This window comes from Bubalus kerabau, chromosome X (assembly GCF_029407905.1).
Source record: "Bubalus kerabau isolate K-KA32 ecotype Philippines breed swamp buffalo chromosome X, PCC_UOA_SB_1v2, whole genome shotgun sequence".
NCBI lineage: Eukaryota > Metazoa > Chordata > Mammalia > Artiodactyla > Bovidae > Bubalus > Bubalus kerabau.
In genome coordinates this window covers 5,542,568-5,562,704 of record NC_073647.1, presented here as the reverse complement: position 1 = coordinate 5,562,704, position 20,137 = coordinate 5,542,568, and the positions used below count along the sequence as shown (strand labels likewise).

The 20,137-nt window shown below is 44.7% G+C and overlaps 2 protein-coding genes across 2 annotated transcripts in view; both read right to left on the bottom strand.

Annotated features, from left to right (window-relative positions):
- Window positions 1-3,209: 3,209 nt before the first annotated feature.
- SLC25A5 (solute carrier family 25 member 5) lies at window positions 3,210-5,982 on the bottom strand. Its single transcript, XM_055565231.1, has 4 exons — window positions 5,805-5,982; window positions 4,336-4,822; window positions 4,018-4,158; window positions 3,210-3,622 (listed from the first exon to the last, which is right to left on the bottom strand). Exons 1-4 carry the CDS (start codon window positions 5,913-5,915, stop codon window positions 3,465-3,467), a joined length of 897 nt encoding a protein of 298 aa, XP_055421206.1. The 5' UTR covers window positions 5,916-5,982; the 3' UTR covers window positions 3,210-3,464.
- Window positions 5,983-16,685: 10,703 nt separating this feature from the next.
- The window catches only part of SLC25A43 (solute carrier family 25 member 43), a 42,073-nt gene continuing 38,621 nt past the window's right edge, over window positions 16,686-20,137 (bottom strand). Inside the window, exons 4-5 of the mRNA XM_055565230.1 lie at window positions 19,138-19,272; window positions 16,686-18,308 (exon numbers count right to left, since the gene is read on the bottom strand). Coding sequence (XP_055421205.1) covers window positions 18,108-18,308; window positions 19,138-19,272 — 336 coding nt within the window. The 3' untranslated portion in view covers window positions 16,686-18,107. The remainder of the gene's footprint in view (window positions 18,309-19,137; window positions 19,273-20,137) is intronic.

Genomic DNA, 20,137 nt, shown 5'->3' with positions numbered 1-20,137 from the left:
AACAAATTAGAAATACTGTGCTTACAAACCTCCTAGGAAAAAGGAAATGTACCACAGGAACATGGACCCTTGAAAATCTAGCATCCAGCACAGCAGTACTTTAAAATTTTTTTGTACCTTAGTATCTGTAATGGCAGAGGAGGCTGAAAGGGTTCCCCCTGGGGTCTGAGGGCAGTGCCGGAACTCTTTCTACAGCTTTAAAATGCATTCAAATTGTGCAATAGACTCGCTAACATATCCACATCTCTTTTAATACAAAATAATGGCTTAAATGACTTACCATCCACAACTGCCCCTGTGGGAAGACACCCCTGGTTTCTTTATCCAGCGGTGGTGCTCAGAGCACCCGGAGCACTGCCTCCAGTGACTGAGCCGAGTGGCCCCTGGAATGGAGAGCGAGGCTGTGTGCAAGCTGACCTGTATACTGGCTCTCTCACCTGGAATCGGGCTTCACGGATTCTGTTAGGCTTTGAATAGTAACAAAACAATGGCATAAATTAGGGGGTTGCTAAGATTGTGTACTATCAATGTTCGCATGAGCATAATGGACATAATGAATTCTATAGCACTATCCTGCACAGCTTGGAGAGATTAAAACCACTTTGTCTTTAAATTAAATTTCAGAAATCATTGAACAACAAGAATAGAAAGAGGGAAAAAAAAAAACCACACCTCATCTATGTCAGCCACCCAATTGTAGGAAGCACCACTTCTTTCTTTCTGATCATTAATGCTTGGTCCTAGGTTTATTTTAATAGCTGCCAGCTCAGTGAGTCCACATCTATTGTAATAACCATAAAGGGGGCTTGGGTTCTCTTGTATTATGGCTTGCAGCCCTAAGTGAAGAGCCTCTTATCCCCTTTCAGGATCAAATTCTCTGAAAAAAGACCCAATTTGAAGTTTATTTTATATAAATCCTACACAAAATAGTTTATCTAGGCTGTTGCAGAGAAAAGAGAAGTGGGTTTGAGTTCATTCTTAAGTAGTTCTCTGCTTAGGCAGACCTTCATTCCACAAAATGGATGTCTAATTATGAAAAACTCACATCAGAGAGCTTGCTAGATGCCGGGCACTACACTGATTGCTTTACATACTTTATGTTACTTAACTCTCACTCCCAAGACCCCAAGGAAATATGGCTAGTGCTGTTATATCCCCATTTTACAGATGAGGACACTGAGACCCAGGATAAGTGACTTGCCCAAGGCCATACAGTTAAGTAAGCAGCAAAGCTGGGATTCAAATCCAGGTACTTCTGATTTTGGAGCCCCTGAAATCTTAACTGTCTCTTAATAATTATCATAGTTACCACTTACAACGTTATGGATGTTCTATGGTAGATGTGGTGGTAGTGTTAATCACTCAGTCGTATACAACTCTTTGTGACCCCATGGACCGTAGCCTGCCAGGCTCCTCTGTCCATGGAATTCTCCAGGCAAGAATACTGGAGTGGGTTGCCATTTCCTTCTCCAGGGAATCTTCCTGACCCAGGGAGCGAAATGGAATCTCCTTCTTTAATCCTTGAAACAACTCTCAAAGGCAGGCATTATCAATATCCTCATTTTATAGATGAGGAAAACTGAGGCTTGAAATTAACTTCCCCAACAGCACAGTTGTGGCAGAATCCAGGCTTGATACCAGTAGTTTTGTGGGTTTTTTTTTAAGCAACTTTAGTAAGATACTTTTTATTGTCAGTATCACTGAAGGTCAGGGATAAATCCATTATATAAAAACACTGTGTATATTTAAGGTATATAACTTGATATGTGTACATGTGTTGACTCAGGTGGTTGGCCAGGTGGCACATAACAAAAAACACTAGGATCCTGTGGGCAATAACGCCTGCTGTGCAGACCCTATCTACGAGTGGCAGATAAACATGCTAGTGTATGTCGCATTCCTCAGGAACTTTCACCTGTGCAAGTGGATTACCTATCATTTTCTACTTTGAATGTTGTGGTTTGCCGGCTATGGTGCTTCCTACAAACGTCATGTTCCAGGTAAAATCCCTGGATTTCTGAGGCTACAAGAGCTGCAGAAATTGCAAACACATTCTCATGTGGATCCCAAGGAAGGACTTTTCCAAAAGAAACATGCATCCTCCATTAACCGGGCTGATTAAAATGCCAACCAAAATGTAGATGCGGTTTCCTTTTTGAAAAGTGAGATTTGAGTTCTTGGCAGCTCTCTCCATAATCTTTAACAGTACTGCCATCTCAGCACTGCCTGACTATGCCAGTTCTAATCCTCTGCTTTGAACAGGATTAGATTGACTTGAGACAGGTGAAGATGGAGGAGGGAAGGCAATTGGACAAAAATTGGTAACTGTTACCACCTTATGGGCTTCCTGGTGGCTGACAGTAAAGAATCCACCTGCAATACAGGTCTGGGTTTGATCCCTGGGTCAGGAAGATCCCCTGAAGGGAATGGCTACCCACTCCAGTATTCTTGCCTGGAGAATTCCATGGACAGAGGAGCCTGGTGGGCTACAGTCCATGGGGTCACAGAGTTGGACATGACTGAGGGACTAATACTGCTGCTGCTAACTCACTTCAATCGTGTCCGACTCTGTGCGACCCCACAGACGGCAGCCCACTAGGCTCCCCCGTCCCTGGGATTCTCCAGACAAGAACACTGGAGTGGGTTGCCATTTCCTTCTCCAATGCATGAAAGTGAAGTCACTCAGTCATGTCCAACTCTTCGTGACCCCATGGACTGCAGCCTACCAGGCTCCTCCACCCATGGAATTTTCCAGGCACGAGTACTGGAGTGGGGTGCCATCGCCTTCTCCAGGGACTAACACTAGCACCACCTTATAACACTTTTGTTTAAATGAGATGAAACTCATGGAAGAATGAATTTCATCATGAAATGAGATGAAATTCAAGTGTAAAATTTAGCTAGTATTTCTTCATTAATAAGCACAAGATAGGAAAGGTGGGTCCAGAGTGCTTTTTAGAGAAAGCTCATCAGCTGTGACTGTCCACAGGCAATGGACCAACAGTTTTCTGTTGCTCTGGGTCTGGAACATCGATGGGTCACACAGACAAGCTATTCTTTGCTAACTGGATGGCTGAAGATTGGTTTTAGAAGAAAGCTCATCACCTCAGGATATACTGCAGCATTTATTAAACAGGTAGCATTTACTCAAATGTAGCCCTTACTAAATTATCTAATGTACTTTTAAATGAAAATAAACCACAAACAAAACTATTCCAGGTATTTTTTATTTCTTCAAATTTGTTATTTGCCAGGAGTGACTGAAATAAAAAATTAATTGGGTCCCATCGTCATCATGGAAATGGCTTTAAGAGAAAACTGGTCAGGTGAATATTATTGCTTCCCATTTTCAACCCGTAAATAGTTGCCATTGATAAATAGACAGCTAACAGTCTGTCAGGAATGCTCAAGATATGTTATATAATACAACATGCCTAGTCACAGGAGAAAAACTAGGAAATAACTTAGGTGAACTTCTTGATTTCATCATACAGGACAAGCACAAACGCCCCGCCCATGCCTCTGAGCACATTGGACCACGCGCCTTTGAAAAAGGCTTTGGCTCCTTCGTCACGAGCAATCTTCCTCCAGCAGTCAAGCGTGCCTGTGTACATGATATCAGCTGCAAAGGACAAAGACAAAGGGTTGGTGACCCGAGGCTGAGGTGAAAAGTCCTTAAGTTTAACTAGACTCACCCAGAGCCCCACCTCTAAGAGCTGTCGTCAGTTTAAAAAAATCCAACATTTACACATTAGTGTGGCCAATACTGCAATCTTAATATGGTGACTAAAGGATAACAGGGAGGTGCAGACAACCTGCTGGCCTTAACCTCTAGCACCAGGCAAGCCCCCTTGGGCATAGGCACCCAAAGGGCCCGCTGAAAGGAGACTGCAGTGGCCGCAGACCAATCAACCCCACCTGGGATCACAACAGATTGCCATTTTTAAAGGCAGGCATGGGTGGTCTGAGCCCATGTGCCATGCCCACATCTGTATCTTCTGCTCCAGTGGAACTTACTTCCTTTGCGCCCTGACTGCATCATCATGCGGCGACGCACAGTGTCGAATGGATAGGAAGTCAACCCAGCAACCGCTGTGACTGACTGTGCGATCATCCAGCTAATGAAGATATGAGTGTTCTTGGGATCTGGAAGCATTCCTGAGAATAGGAGAGAGACACTTTTACCAGTAAACAGACTCTTCCTGACTTGTTTTGCACATCCCCACCCCCAACATCTCTGCACACAAAGGGCTGTACGGGGTGACCCTGGCTGCCTTCAGACAACCCTTTAAACATTCTCACATGGACAGTTCTGAAGCCCACGGGCAAACTTACCCTTGGCAGTGTCATAGATACCAAAGTAGGCAGCTCGGTAGATGATAATACCCTGCACAGACACGTTAAAGCCTTGGTACAGGCCTCTAATCCCGTCAGATTTGTAGATCTTAACCAGACAGTCACCGAGGCCTCTGAATTCCCTTTCAGCTCCAGCTTTGCCCACGTCGGCCGCTAGACGGGTACGGGCAAAGTCGAGAGGGTACACGAAACACAGGGAAGTGGCCCCGGCGGCACCACCTGATGCCAGATTCCCTGCAAAGTAGCGCCAAAACTGGGTCCTCTTGTCCACACCACCCAGGAAGATCTGCTTGTATTTATCTTTGAAGGCAAAGTTGAGAGCCTGGGTGGGGAAGTATCTGATCACATTCGCCAGGTTACCACGCCAGAAGGACAGGACTCCCTGCTCCTTGGGGATACGAACCACGCAGTCTATGATGCCCTTGTACTGCTTATCTGCAGTGATTTGCTTGCTGGCATGCTGCACCTGACAGACAAGGAGGAGGCCAACAGAAAGAGTGATAATCACGAGAAGTGAAGAGAATATAGCATCTCAACGGACACCCTTAAAGGTTAGTTGGTTCCCGCCTGCCCCAAGTCTGGTCTTCTGGGTCCCACAGGTGGGACCCTCCTAACCTTCTGCCACCATCACAGCTAGAAGCATTAAGCCTCCACCCCTTTGGGTGAGGAGGTGCCACCCTCAAGCGGAGCCGTGACCTTTGGACCTGGGAGAAAGGTCATTATCTCAGACCCTGGTTCAGAGACATTAGGGCGAGTCCCACGTCAGGCGCGGTCACCCTGGTGACCGTGGTCTTCGCCTAAGGTCCCTGGGAGCAGCTTCCCCTCCCGCTCAGGTCCCCCGCTCCTGGAGGTGACCCGAGGGCCACCACCCGTCAGCCTGTGCGGGCGCGCCCTCTAGAGCCGGAGTAGCAGAGCGCGCCACCAGGCCGCGGGAACGCGCCGGCGGCTGCGCGGGGGCTGAAGCACAAGGGACACGCGCTTCCCGGCGCCGGCTTCCGGCCCGGCCGGTCTGAGCGCTGCTGCCGGCTGCGAGGCCGCTCCACCGGCCGCGTGGCCTCCCCCAGGCTGTTATCTCCTTGCCACGACCCTGAGGTGCTCGGTACGGGCAGGTGTCCCTCTTTTCAGCGCCTTCGCCCTTGACCCCAAGGCCCGGGAGCCAGTCACTCCCGGGCTGCCCCATCCGAGTTCGCTGGCTCTGGGATGCCCAGGCCCTGGTCTTCCTCCGCCCACCCTCCGCCCCCGACCCTTTCCGAGATCCTGAACTTCAGATCACTAAAACACCTCTCTCAAGTCTGGCTTTTGGTCCTACCCCGCGGCCACCCCTGCTCCCACGCTGCCACTTCCCTGGGCAGATCACGAGGGCTGGTTCCCCCCAGGCCCTGGACCACCGCTTCCCGCGCGGCCCCTCCCCCCACTTCCTGGTCAGGCTCTCGGATCCCGAGACGTACCTGCAGCAGCAGCTTCACCCGCTCGATGGGCGCGACCGCGGTCTTGGAGATGGCCGCCGCCACTCCACCTGCCAGGAAGTCCTTGGCGAAGGACACGGCGGCGTCTGTCATCTTGGAAGGAAAGAGTAAGCGGACGACTAAAAGATCAGCGAGGAACCGGCTTGGACTCCGGGGCTCTGGGGCGGAGCGAAGCAAATGGCTGATTTATATAGGGGAAGCCGGCGCCCGGGCGGCCGGCGTCGGGGGCGGGCACTGAGCCCCGGCGCGCGGGGCGGCGGGGCCGCTGAGTGGCTGAGCGCGCAGAGGGAGGAGCCGAGGAGTGCGGCAGGGGCCGCCCTCCGCGCTGCCAGGGCTCGCCCGCAGCACCTGACCCGGCCCGAGGAGGCGGCGGCCCCAGAGTACCTGACCAGGACGCGGGACCCCAGGGGAGGCCCCGGGGCACGGAGGGGGAGAGGTCACGGTGTGCCTGGACCAGGGTGAGGCGCGGTATTTAAGGGGACCCCAAAGAACCAACAAACAACATTCCTCCCCCCCCCCCCCGCTACCCAAATTTGGTTGTCAAGAGAAATAATATTGAGTGCAATATTTTAAAAATTCATATAGATAAACTGTGGCGCGCTGGCTGGTCGCCTGTTTTTGTAAATCAAGTTTACTTGGAGCCCCAGGGCTAGGGTGAGGGTGAGGCAAGTGAGGCAGGGCCCTACCAGTGCAAGAAGGGAGCCTGTCTTTATTGAGAAATTTGAAATGTTCATCAAGGATTTTTGCATTCCTTTAGATTTTTTAAATGGTGCATTAACAAGAATCATTCATTTTGATTCCTGAGTTGTTTGGTGTCCACTAACATTTGGCACCCGGGCAAGTGCCTCACTCTCCTCACCCTACGTCTGGCCCTGGCCTGGAACTTTGCCGGTGTTCTGTTCAGTTCAGTGGCTCAGTCGTGTCTGACTCTTTGCAACCCCATGAACCGCAGCATGCCAGGTCTCCCTGTCCATCACCAACTTCCGGAGTCCACCCAAACTCATGTCCATCGAGTCGGTGATGCCATCCAACCATCTCATCCTCTGTCGTCCCCTTCTTCTCCTGCCCTCAATCTTTCCAAGCATCAGGGTCTTTTCCAATGAGTCAACTCTTCGCATGAGGTGGCCAAAGTATTGGAGTTTCAGCTTCAACATCGGTCCTTCCAATGAACACCCAGGACTGATCTCCTTTAGGATGAACTGATTGGATCTCCTTGCAGTCCAAGGGACTCTCAAGAGTCTTCTCCAACACCACAGTTCAAAAGCATCAGTTCTTCTGTGCTCAGCTTTCTTTATAGTCCAACTCTCACATCCATACATGACCACTGGAAAAACCATAGCCTTGACTAGACGGACCTTTGTTGGCAAAGTGATGTCTCTGCTTTTTAATATGCTATCTAGGTTGGTCATAACTTTCCTTCCAAGGAGTAAGCGTCTTTTAATTTCATGGCTGCAGTCACCATCTGCAGTGATTTTGGAGCCCAGAAAAATAAAATCAGCCACTATTTCCACTGTTTCCCCATCTATTTGCCATGAAGTGATGGGACCTCTGGTGAAGCCAGAGGAAACTGGAGGAGCAGCAGAGCTGGGACACTGTCCACGTGCCTCAGACCCCTGTTTGCAAATGCAGTTTAGCAAAGATCTTGCTGGGAATTGGCAGAGGAACGTTCAAAAGGACTGGGCTGGAGGGTTTTATTTGAGCCAGAAGCCAAAGCATAGAGGGTATATCGTTAAGGTTAAGAGGTTGTGTGAACTAGATTGGTATTTGGGTCTCTGGGCCCAGGTAAAGTACTCTTGCATTGAATGGATTGCTAATCTCCAGAAAAGTTTAGAGGAATCAACAGAACTAGATTGACACCCATTGTTGTCAAGAGACAAGGGCTTGTTGACTCTCTTAATCTCTGCACTGGGAAAACGTTTGCCACACATGTCCTTAAAAACCTACTTGTTAGCTTGAATGCCCTTCCTCAGATTCAGAACAGAAGCTGAAGGTGTCCTCACAAATCCTATGTTTAAGTCATCACAGCCATGTTTACAAAAATAACTGTTGAAAACACCCACTGTAGCTGAGCCCTAGGTACCCAGCACACTGAAAACATAGATGACATGCCACTCAATTTCTTGCCCTCTCCCGCCTTCTCCAGATCTGCCTGTTAAAGGACCCAACTCTAAGATTCCTCTGGGCATGTCAGGTTCTTTCTCTAAGTATACTTTGCAATTCATTAGTCTTTCCATGAACCTGAGCAATCCAAAGTGAAAAGTACACACAGCACATGTTCAGAGAAGAGCAATTTTCACTCCAGCTTTGTTGAGCCTGGGGGCTATCTTTGACCAGTGTTCTGGAGAGGCCACTTGGTTCTCATTAGTTGATTATAATAGAAATGCAGCTGGATACAGAAATGACCTTGCTGTGCAGTTTCAATGATAGAGTGTGTTCTCTGAAAGTGATAGCCAGTCCTCTACCTCTACTGGTGAGAGAATGAACAGTGAAAACAAAACATCAACAGCATTTTGTTTAGAGGTAGGTGGTTTTAGAATGCATTTCACTATACAATTCAAAACCTTTCTAGTCTGAACTCTTGACATTCTGATGAATGCATTTTTATTCAAATATTAATTACTCTGACCCAGCTCACTATCACTTATGTACCCTTTTCTTTTTTAACCTTTCCTTGGCCACATCTGCTACTTCCATTGAGCATGATGTGTCTACCATATTCTACTCCAAAGCTCTTTTACTGTTTCAAGGATCTCCACATTTACTGTTCTGTTACATTTCACTCTCCACAAAAAGATGATCAAATAATTACGTAAAATTTGCCCCTTCTCAGTCTTTGGGTCGGAGAAGGCAATGGCACCCCACTCCAGTACTCCTGCCTGGAAAATCCCATGGGCAGAGGAGCCTGGTGGGCTGCAGTCCATGGGGTCGCTAAGAGTCGGACACGATTGAGTGACTTCACTTTCACTTTTCACTTTCATGCATTGGAGAAGGAAATGGCAACCCACTCCAGTGTTCTTGCCTGGAGAATCCCAGGGACAGGGGAGCCTGGTGGGCTGCCGTCTCTGGGGTCCCACAGAGTCAGACACAACTGAAGTGACTTAGCAGCAGCAGCAGCAGCAGCAGCAGCAGTCTTTGGGTGCTTAAGTGTAGTTTTACTAAAGGTGAAATACATTTAAGAGTGACTCCATGCCATGACTTGGTATTTTGCTGAATCCACTGTGAGCTGGAGCTCTCCTGGTTGCCTATGACCAGGTGTACTTAAAGGAGTTGGATGTTCTCAAAAGTATCAAGGTCATGAAAGAAAAAGAAAGACTAAGGAACTGTCACAGATTAAAGGAGACTAAGGAGAAAAACAGATTAATACAATGTGTGATCCTGGATTGGATCCTGGATCAGAAAAAGGACATGGTGGTACTATTGTTGAGATTTGGATACATAATCTGTAGATTAGTTAATAATATTCTACCAACTATTTTTAGTTACAATGGTTATGTAAGATGTTACCATTTGAAGAAGCTGAGTGCAGGATACATGGAAATTCTTTATACTGTTTTTTTTGTGTGTGTGTGTGTGTGGGCAACATTTTTATTTCTGAAAGTTAAAAAAATTAAAAAGTCAAAAGAAAAAAAAAAGAGGAAAAAGAAAAGAAACCAGGAGCAAGAGTCCAGGGAAACAGGGACTAATGTCAATGATAATGATGATGATGTTGATAATGATATAGACTAGTCAATTCATTAAAAAGAAATGCCTTCATTGAAACATAGTGGAAGCTCTTAGTAACTACTATGTTTCTGGAAGTTGTGTAGTATACACATACAATTAAGGAAGAGAAAACAGAGCTAAGGCAGTGCCTGCTCTCTCAGAAAAAACAAGGAAGAAGGTCAGAAATGATACTTAAGGCCTCAGTTATCTATGTACTCACACACCCGCCATATGAGTAATAAAGTGAATGTAAAATGTTAATACAAGCAAGAAAAGACAATTTTATAGGTATTGTTCAAACTTGGTAGAATGGGACTTCTGACTGGCATCAGTAAAAAGAAGGGTAAACCTGGTTCAGAGAGATACCATGTAGGAGAGCAGAGTAGTAATATATCAAGAAAGTATAGCCAGTAATTCATTGGTAGGAGGGTGAAAAGCATTCCATGAAAATGAAAGGGAGAAATGAAAGTGATTGTCATTGTGAAAGCATACAAGAGACTGCCCATATAGATAAAAGCTATGAATAGTACTTCATGAAGTCATCATCTTGGGGAGAAATGTTGATCAGAGACAAAAACCATCTGAGTATCTGCTACAGGTTTCATTATTCTGATAGCAACACACTGATAAATACTTGACTCTTGCTGATAATTATAGTTCTCAGAAAACTGAAGAAGCAATGAGGTAAATTGCTAAACTAGGCTTACTCCTGATAATAAGTAAGGAAGATCTCATTGTAAAGTGAAAGCGACAAGAATCGTAAGGAAACCGACCAAGACTGACTGATCTGGATCTGTTAAACAAAGGAATGCTGGGCATAGTCAAATAGGTTAACTAACCTGTGTGTGTGTGAGTGAGAGAGAGAGAGAGAGAGAGAGTGTTTTAAAAGTCAAAAGGATCAAAGAAAAGATAAATATGATCTCTTGTTCAAACTCCAAATAGAAAGATAGCTCAGGAGGGTGAAAGATTCCAAAGATAAAATTCAGATCCATACAATTTGCAAAAATTCCAATGAGAAATTAAAAAAGGAGAGATATCTAGTAAATTAAGCTGTCCTTCCAGATTCTTCTCTGATGAGCTCAAATTTTTAAAGTACATATATAGATGACAGAATGAAGGCTGGACTTCCAAGGACAAAGACTAAAGAGTATCACAAATCTCTAGGAACTGAGTCAGAAGGGCTAAAGTCCAGAATAAACAGAGGCTTATAAAATGGGAAGGACCACAATAAAGGTTTCTAATGTTCTGTTTAGTGCAGGACATTTAAGGATAAGGAGCTAGAGCATGTGTGAAAAAGAACTGAGGGTTTTAGTTGACCGTAAGTTGGCAATGCCAAAAAAAGCTAATGAGTCTTGAGATGGGTCAAGATGATGGTCATGAACAAATCAGGGGACTTTCAGTCCCATTTGGGGCTCTTCTGTTGGCCCATAGAGCTTTGTGCTCACTTCTGGATGCCATTTTAAGAGGACATTAACAAATTGGGACATGTTTAAAAAAGATAGTTAGGAAAGTGAAGTGCCTTCAAATCATGTCATAGGAGAAATGGCTGAATGAATAAGAGATATTTAACTGGGAAAGGGCTTTGGGTGAAGGAGGGCCATCATGACTTTCTTCCTAATTGAAGGACTGTCAGATGGAAGAGAATTAGACATCCTGTGTGGAATCAATGGCAGCTGGTAGAAGTATCATGAAGGTAGACTCCAACTGAACGAAAAACAACTTTCTAAAACATGAGCTACTTGGGAATTCCCTGGCAGCAGTCTGACTGCCAAGGCCCCAGTTTCAATCCCTGGTCGGGGAACTAATATCCTGTAAGCCTGAAGCTGAAACAAACAAACAAACAAACAACAAAAAACCAAACCACCAAACCAGTGTGATAGTGAAGGAGAAAATAGTTCTCCTCATTTGCTGGCCAGTCTTCCTGTCTGTAATCTCTCATTTCTATTTCAGCTTCTCGAACAATCTTGTTCACATCCAGTTTTCATCACATCACCTATGTTGCTCAAGAAACCAGTGACTCTTTTCTGCTTAGTGGATCAATCCTGAACCCCGCAGCTTAGCATTTGAAGCCCCTCCACCTCACCCAAGGGCTTTGTTTTGGGCCCCTTTGAGCAGACTTAGAAAGTGTTTGATATATTCCAGCCCTGGATAACTGCTTCAGATAAAACAAAATATCAGTCTTATTGAGGTATAATTATATACAATGAAACTTACATATTTAAAACTTTTAACATACATAAACACCTATGAAATTATCACTGCAGGTAAAATGGTGAACCTATCCATCACCACAGTTTTTCTAGAACCTCATTGTAATCCCTCCCCAAGCAACCACTAATCTTTCTATCACTATAGATCAGTTTGCATTTCCTAGAATTTCATATGAATGGAATCATATAGTATGATACCATTCTTTTGGGGATGGGGGCATCTGGCTTCTCTCACTTTATATATACATGTATATATATATATATATATATATACATGTATATATACATATATGTGTGTGTGTGTATATATATATATATATATATATATATACACACCCTGAGATTCACCCATGTGTTTTGTGTGTGTGTCAATAGTCAATTCCTTTATATTGCTAAGTAGCTCCATTGTATGGCTATATAACATTTTGTTTAGCCATTCATCAGCTCATAGACATTTGGGTCATTTCCACTTTTTGTCTTTTATGAATGATACTGCTATAAACATTCCTGTACAAGTTTTTGTGTGGACATATGTTTTCGTTTCTCTGGGGTAGATACCTAGGAGTGGAATTGCTAGGTCATATGGTTAACTCCATGTTAAACCAGTTGAGGAATTTCCAGACTATTTTCAAAATGATTGTACCAATAGCAGAGTACAAGAGTTCCAGCTCCTCTATATTTCGAGGCCTTTCCTTAGCTAACATCTTAATGTCATTTCTTGTTGCTTCCCTCTCCTCCAGGGCTTCCCAGGTGGTGCTAGTGGTAAATAACTTGCCTGCCAATGCAGGAGACTTAAGAGTCGTGGGTTCGGTCCCTGGGTCAGGAAGATCCCCTGGAGGAGGGCATGGCAACCTACTCCAGCATTCTTGCCTGGAGAACCCTATGGATAGAGAAGCCTGGTGGGCTATAGTCCATGGGGTCGCAAAAAGTGGGACACGACTGGAGTGACTTAGCACACACACCTCCTCCCCCAGGAGTTTCTTCCCATCTCCTCCTTTGGTTGTCTCATTCAGTCTCTTGGCTTTACATGCCATCTATCTGCTGACCACACCCAAATTTCTACTTCCAGCCACCACTCCCTCCTGAGCTCCAGACTTGTCTTGTTTGGCCAGGACAGCCCAGGTTTGCTTTGTATCCTGACATAATTATCAATAATGTTCTGGTATATTAGTTTTCTATTTCAACAAAGGTTCGTCTAGTCAAGGCTATGGTTTTTCCTGTGGTCATGTATGGATGTGAGAGTTGGACTGTGAAGAAGGCTGAGCGCCGAAGAATTGATGCTTTTGAACTGTGGTGTTGGAGAAGACTCTTGAGAGTCCCTTGGACTGCAAGGAGATCCAACCATTCCCTTCTGAAGGAGATCAGCTCTGGGATTTTTTTGGAAGGAATGATGCTAAAGCTGAAACTCCAGTACTTTGGCCACCTCATGCAAAGAGTTGACTCATTGGAAAAGACTCTGATGCTGGGAGGGATTGGGGGCAGGAGGAGAAGGGGACGACAGAGGATGAGATGGCTGGATGGCATCACTGACTCGATGGACATGAGTCTGGGTGAACTCCGGGAGTTGATGATGGACAGGGAGGCCTGGCGTGCTGTGATTCATGGGGTTGCAAAGAGTCGGACACAACTGAGCGACTGAACTGAACTGATTGCTGCTGTAACAAATTACTGCAAAGTCAGTGGCTTAAACAACACAAATTTATCATCTTAACAGTTATAGAGGTCAGAAGTCTCACATAGGTCTTACTTGGCTTAAATCAAGGTGTCTGGCAAGATTGCAATGCTTTCTGAAGACTCTGGGGGAAAGTCCATTTCCTGGCTCATTCAGGTTGTTGGCTGAATTCAATTCCTTGTGGTTGTAGGACTGAAATCCCCATTTCCTGGCTCTTGGGCATCGTTGTATTCAAAGTCAGCCAAGTCCTTCTTGTTCCCCATTTCTTCTGCCTCATTTTGCAACCTCGAGTCTCTCTTCCACCCTCCTCTTCCACTTTATCTGGGCCTACCCAGATGCTAAGTGTTAAGTCGCTTCAGTCATGTTTGACTTTTTGTGACCCCATGGTAGCCCACCAGACTCCTCTGTCCATGGGATTTTCCAGGCAAGAATACTGGAGTGGGTTGCCATTTCCTTCTCTAGGGGATCATGCAGTTTTTTTTTTTTTTTTTTTTAACCACTAGCACCACCTGGGAAGCCCTGATAAACTATGATAGTTTTTCCATCTGAGTATCCTTATCCTTAATCATGTAAGTCCCTTTTGCTGTGTAAGGTAAATATTTACAGGTTCTTAGGTATTAGGGTGTGGACACCCTTGATGGGGGGTTCATTGTTCTGTCTACCACAACTGGTTTGGACAATTACATGAACAGCCTATGGTCCAGCCAACTGTCTACTCGGATGTCTCATGGGCATTTCAAATTTAACATGTCCAAAACAGAACTTTTAATTCCTTTTCCACCAAAACTTGGGCCCCCACCAGTCTTCTCCACCTTAGCAAATGGCAACATTATCTACCTTTTTAATAAGTCAAAAGTGAAAAACCTAGATGCCATCCTTGATTTCTTTCTTTTATTCCCTACATTCAATTGCTCAGCACATCCTGCTGATCCCAAACTGAAAAATCTATTTTGAACCTATTCACTCCTCTCATCCTTATTGTCACCTTTCTAGTCCAAGCCATCGCTTAAATTATTTTTTAAATTTTTTAATTTTTTGGCTATGTCACTTGCAGGATCTTAGTTCCTGGACCAGGGATTGAACCTGGGCCCATGGCAGTGAAAGCACCAAATCTTAACTACTGGACTTCCAGGGAATTCCCCATAAGTCATCATTTCTTACTTGGACTTTGTAGTAGCCTCTTAACTGGTTTTCCTACTCACGGCCTTGCTTCCTTCCCATCTATTATCCACATAGCAACCAGAGAGATATTTCAAAAATGAAAATCAGATTATATAGCATCTCTGCATAAAAGCCTTCAATGACTCCCTGCTGCACTTAGAATTAAACTAATTTTACTCATTTATTTTAGAATTAAACATTTTACTATGGCCCAAGTGGCCACATATGACCTGGACCTCTGTCCAACCACATCTCATCCGTTCTCACTCACCACACTGGCTGTGCTCACTTCTTTGTCGTTCATCCAGCCTTTCCCACTACCAGTACCACTGTTGCACCTTCCGTTCTCCCTACCAAGAATGCTCTTCTCCCTAGTTCCTTATGTGGTTGATTCATTTTTATTTTTCAGGTCTCATTTCAAATATCACCTCTCATAGTGGCCTTCTCTGGCTCCTTGATTAAAAATACTTCCCTTACCTCCCATGTAATTCTCTAATAAAGCACCCTGTTTATTCCCCTCATAACATTACAATCTATACCTCACTTGTTGATTAGGTTTTTGACTGCCCCCCTCACTAGAACGTGGGCAAGGACCTGAGCTGCCTGGTGTATCATGATGCCCAGAGTGCAAGCTATCATTGAACGAATGCATGAAGCCAGTCTTTGCACTCTTTTGCTTCCTTCCACCTCTGTGATACCACATATGCTACCTTCAGCCTGCAACATATTCTCCCCTCAACCTATTCTTCACCAACTATTATCCTTTCACTTCCTTCAAAATGTACTGTAAGACTCATTCCTTCCCAGGACTTCCCTGGTGGTCTAGTGGCTAAGACTCTGAGCTCCCAATGCAGGGGGCTCAGGTTTGATCCTTGGTCAGGGAACTAGATCCCATATGATGCAACTAAGCGTTTGCCTGCAGTAACTAAAGATGCCACATACCGAAACAAAGATCAAAGATCCCACGTACCACAGCTAAGACCTGGAGCAGCCAAATAAATAATAACTATTGCAGGAGACTTGGGTTAGATCCCTGGGTCAGGAAGATCCCCTGGAGAAGGAAATGGCAACCCACTCCAGTACTCTTGCCTGGGAAATCACAGGGACAGAGGAGCCTGGCAGGCTACAGTCCATGGGGTCACAAAGAATCAGACACAACTTAATGACTAAACCACCACCACCATATAAAAAAAGACTTGTTTTTTTCGATTATACTTTAAATCACTGATTCACTAAGTGAATCAATTATGGAGCTCCTTGGTAATCTTGTTAACAGTTGCTGCTATATTATCATGCCCTTGCTTGTATTTGCTTTGTAATTATAGTTATTTCATATGTGTAGGTATGTTTTGTTCCTGAAGACTAGAAGTTACTCCTGGCTCAATATTGCATCACATATCTTTATAATCCTCCCAAAGTACTTAGCCCAGTTTGGTGGAGCCCATTGCAAACCATAAAGCAGAAAAGCAGAACACTTCCTTCATACCTCTGGGAAAATACAAGAAGTTGGAAATTTGTTTTAGGAACAGTACTAGAGTTTTAAAAATATTTTTTTACAGCTTTCAGAATTTTTTAAAAAGTTGTTCACCTCAAGGAAAATCAAGAGTAACTAACATGAACTATTCACTCTGGGTTAAGAATCTGTTAAACTCACCTTTCACCTCTAAACTCACCTGATGCAAAGAACTGATTTCTTGGAAAAGACCCTGATGCTGGGAGATTGAAGGCAGGAGAAGGGGATGACGGAGGATGAGATGGTTGGATGGCATCACTGACTCAATGGACATGAGTTTGAGCAAGCTCTGGGAGTTGGTGATGGACAGGGAAGCCTGGAGTGCTGCAATCCATGGAGTTGCAGTCAACTGAGTCAGACACGACTGAGTGACTGAACTGAACTGAAACTGTAACTGATTGGGCTACAGATGAGATTTTCTTGTGTATATCAACTTCTCTTTTCCATAAAACACAGTCTGCCCCAGTGGCTGAAAAAATGAGTTATTTTGATATATTTCAATAGGACAAGTTTCTGAGAGTTTAAAGATTTTGGCCAGTATGTATATAGCAATAGTTTTCTAACTCAAATTAGTAATAAATGACCAACACATAATTTTTCTTTGGAAAATAAATTTAATAGGGAAAAATACTTCCAACATACTGAAAGTCTCTTTCTGTGTGTGTATAAATTAACAACTTAATATTAGATATTGCTTTTTAATGCATAGATAGGCTATTCAAAAGGTACAATTACATAAACCTGACATAGAATCCCCAAGGTAGAATAAACCCAAAATTTGATTTTAAAAAAATCTAGTAGACATGATTAGCCCAAAGTGCTTTTTAGTTACATTGTGGGTCTGTGTGTGTGTCAAATGTTCCATTTGATCCTCTCTAGGCAACTGGGACATGCTGTGAGAATAAGTTGACTAAATAATTTATTTTCTGGGTAGGCTTGCAAAGCAAACTAAAAAGGCAGAGAATTCAGGCCATTTGAACTATACAATGACTAACTGAAAGAAGGTTTTCTGGGGCATAACGAAGCAGTTATGCTACAAACTACCTTCTAGAAACACAAGAAGGCTTCAAATTTAAATAAAGAAGGCTGGATCTACTATGACGGTGGTAACTTTTAAATGTTAAATGTTTTTCATTTAGTTTCTGGTAAGGCATAATTTACATCATGGTGCGTGCACTCCAAAGTCAGCCAGGATTGTGAGTTCTAGAATGACTGGATCGGGAAGTCTCTAGTGAATCTGGGTGAAACTAGGCTGCTGTGGGTTAGTGAGCCTGTGAGCCTGTGGCGGAGCTCCAGCATGCTGTCTGCCCAGTCACTTCAACAGCACGTTGCTCTGAGGGGTCATGGCCAGGCCCTTTCTTTGGTGTTTTGTACACTGCCTATTTGATGCTTTTCAACTATTTGATGCTTTTGAACTGTGGTGTTGGAGAAGACTCTTGAGAGTCCCTTGGATTGCAAGGAGATCAAACCAGTCAATTCTAAAGAGAATGAATCCTGAATATTAATTGGAAGGACTGATGTTGAAGCTGAAGCTCCAATACTTTGGCCACCTGATTCAAAGAACTGACTCAATGGGAAAGACCCTGATGCTGGAAAAGATTGAAGGCAAGAGGAGAAGGGGACGACAGAGGATGAGATGGTTGGATGGCATCACCAACTTGATGGCCATGAGTTGGAGCAAGCTCTGGGAGTTGGTGATGGACAGGGAAGCCTGGCGTGCTGCAATCCATGGGGTCGCAAAGAGTTGGACATGACTGAGTGACTGAACTGACTGACTGACATTGCCTATTTATATCCAGAGTGTAAACTGTACATTTCATTACTGCTAGGTTTTGTTATAAAATCATGGTGGTGCAGGTGTTCACAGGGCCATCACTCTGGAGCTCAGGTATGGCCAAATCTTCTCATTTCCAAGAGCAGCAGACAGGAGCACCCTCTTGTTACACCATGCGTGCACAATTCTGAGGCTACATTCCTCTCTGATTGCAACACGCCTTCAATCAATGCACTTCTAGTTCCATTCAGTTTTAAAGAGTTGGTTTTTTAGACTTTAGTTGTCCAGTTTTGAAGAACTTATTTAATTCCCGTAACTCCTGGGGCTTCAAACTCTGATCCACCCCTGGGGTCAATTTATAGCTCAGAGGAGACATGATGTAACCATTTTGGTAAAGACAGATTCTCTTGCAGAACTCAAAGGTGCCAAACATAACTCCAAAATATGGAACTATCTGTAGAGAAAGAAAATGAAAATCATGTGAAAATCTTAAAACATCAATGCATCTGCAATCAACTTGGATCAGGGTAAACTGAGATAAAGGCTGTGGACAATACAACATGGTCATTATTTTGGAATCAGGGAAGATGGAAAAATGCAAGCTGGCCCACTGAGGGCTGGGGAGAGGAGTGGCAGAGCCATTGAAGGGCCTGCCCTGGGGAAGCCTGGGTGTGGATTGATATGCGTGTAGACAATCTAACACTGCTTGTCAACATACACTTGCCTTTTTTTGGCCATGCCATGCATGGTTTGTGGGATCTTAGTTCCCTGACCAAGGATTGAACTCAGTAGTGAAAATGCTCAGTCCTAACCACTGGACAGCTGGGCAATTCCTAACATAATCTTGTCTTGATTGGAATCATTTCTGTGCCAACTAGTGCAAGGTTAGTCCACAGTTCTTAACTTTTTTTTTTTTTTAAAGTCATGGAGTTCTTTTGGAAAATGATAAAAGTTATGGATCCTTTCCCCAGAGAGATGCACATACGCCCATATGGACACATTTTTTCATACAATTTTAGGATAGGGGGTTATAGTCCTTTTAGGAGTCTATGAACCTCCATTTTGGGAAGCTTGACACTAAATGCTTAGCTCCTCTGGGATGGGGTATCAGATGTCCCAACACTGCACAGGGTCCCCACTCTTCAGGGCCAACAGCCAGCCTGCATTCACAGGCTCTGTGCTAGAGGAGGTGTTTGCAGGCAAAATGCAGAGGGAGTGGCAAAGGTATAGAACAGGGTGGCAGCGGCGAGGCGGACAAGCGGGAGACTGACCACTTCTCTCACCTTCAGCAGGTTGGCTGCCAATCCATTCCAGAGCCCCAAGACCCCTTGGGCTTTCACTATCTGCCGGAAGCAGTCCATTGCTCCTGAGAAATGGACATCCACCCCTCCACCATGGGGAAGGTAGGGGCTCTGAGCCTGGTAGGAAAGAGAAGATGGGATGAGGTGATTTAGTCACTGGGAAATAATGGTTTTGTCAAGCAGCCAAGGTCTCAAGAGTCAATGTCCTGGCCAAGATGATGATGAAGAATGGCCGCCACAGGACTCTATCTTTTCTATAGGCTTAGAAGTGGGCAGGAAAGCCATGACACCCTATTCACATGTTTGGGGCTATTGTTCTTAGAAGGAAGCAGCTATTCTGGACAGACTCCACTTCACACTTACCACTGCCTCTCAGTCTATACCCTCTGGACATGGTAGACACCTCTCAGGCCTTTAATCTTTTTTCATTTTCATTTGTCTTCTTTATTAGCTATAAGGATTTAACACATATACTATACTCACAAACAGCTGCAAGCTGCCAAGGATACTGTTTTACATTAAATGGGTTGTAACAGAGACTTTAATCTTTTTTAAGTGCCTTCTGTTTCCTTGTCTTAAATGATCCCTCCTCTGTGAAGCCCTCAAGTGGGGGCTGTTCATTTCCCCACCTCACAGATGTCCTGGAATGGGCAGCAGAGGGAAGGGCATTCTTCCAGCTCCCGCTTTCTGTTCCCAGACCCTGGCCACTCTCATGTCAAAAGCTCTCAGCTGGGGCTGGTGGCACTAAACCACACTCGTTGCTGTTTTCAGTTACTGGCCTCCTGGCCACTCTTCTACACTCACTGAGGCCTGTGACACCTAGTAGCTCCCCCTCTTCCACAGTCACCACCATCATAGGGAACTTTAGCATCTATAGTCATCCCATCTCATACCTTGTTTCTAGACATAGGCATCAGTGATCCTCACCTTGACACCCCTTTGACCACCCACTCCTTTGGTTACCCCATGGATTTCATCACCA

Bases quoted from the DNA above. Each gene is read 5' to 3' on its own strand.
- SLC25A5 (XM_055565231.1), bottom strand. From the start codon at position 5,915: ATGACAGACGCCGCCGTGTCCTTCGCCAAGGACTTCCTGGCAGGTGGA. The intron at 4,823-5,804 runs GTACGTCTCGGG...CTTGTCTGTCAG, and splicing joins GGGTGAAGCTGCTGCTGCAG to GTGCAGCATGCCAGCAAGCA. The intron at 4,159-4,335 runs GTAAGTTTGCCC...TCCTATTCTCAG, and splicing joins TATCTATGACACTGCCAAGG to GAATGCTTCCAGATCCCAAG.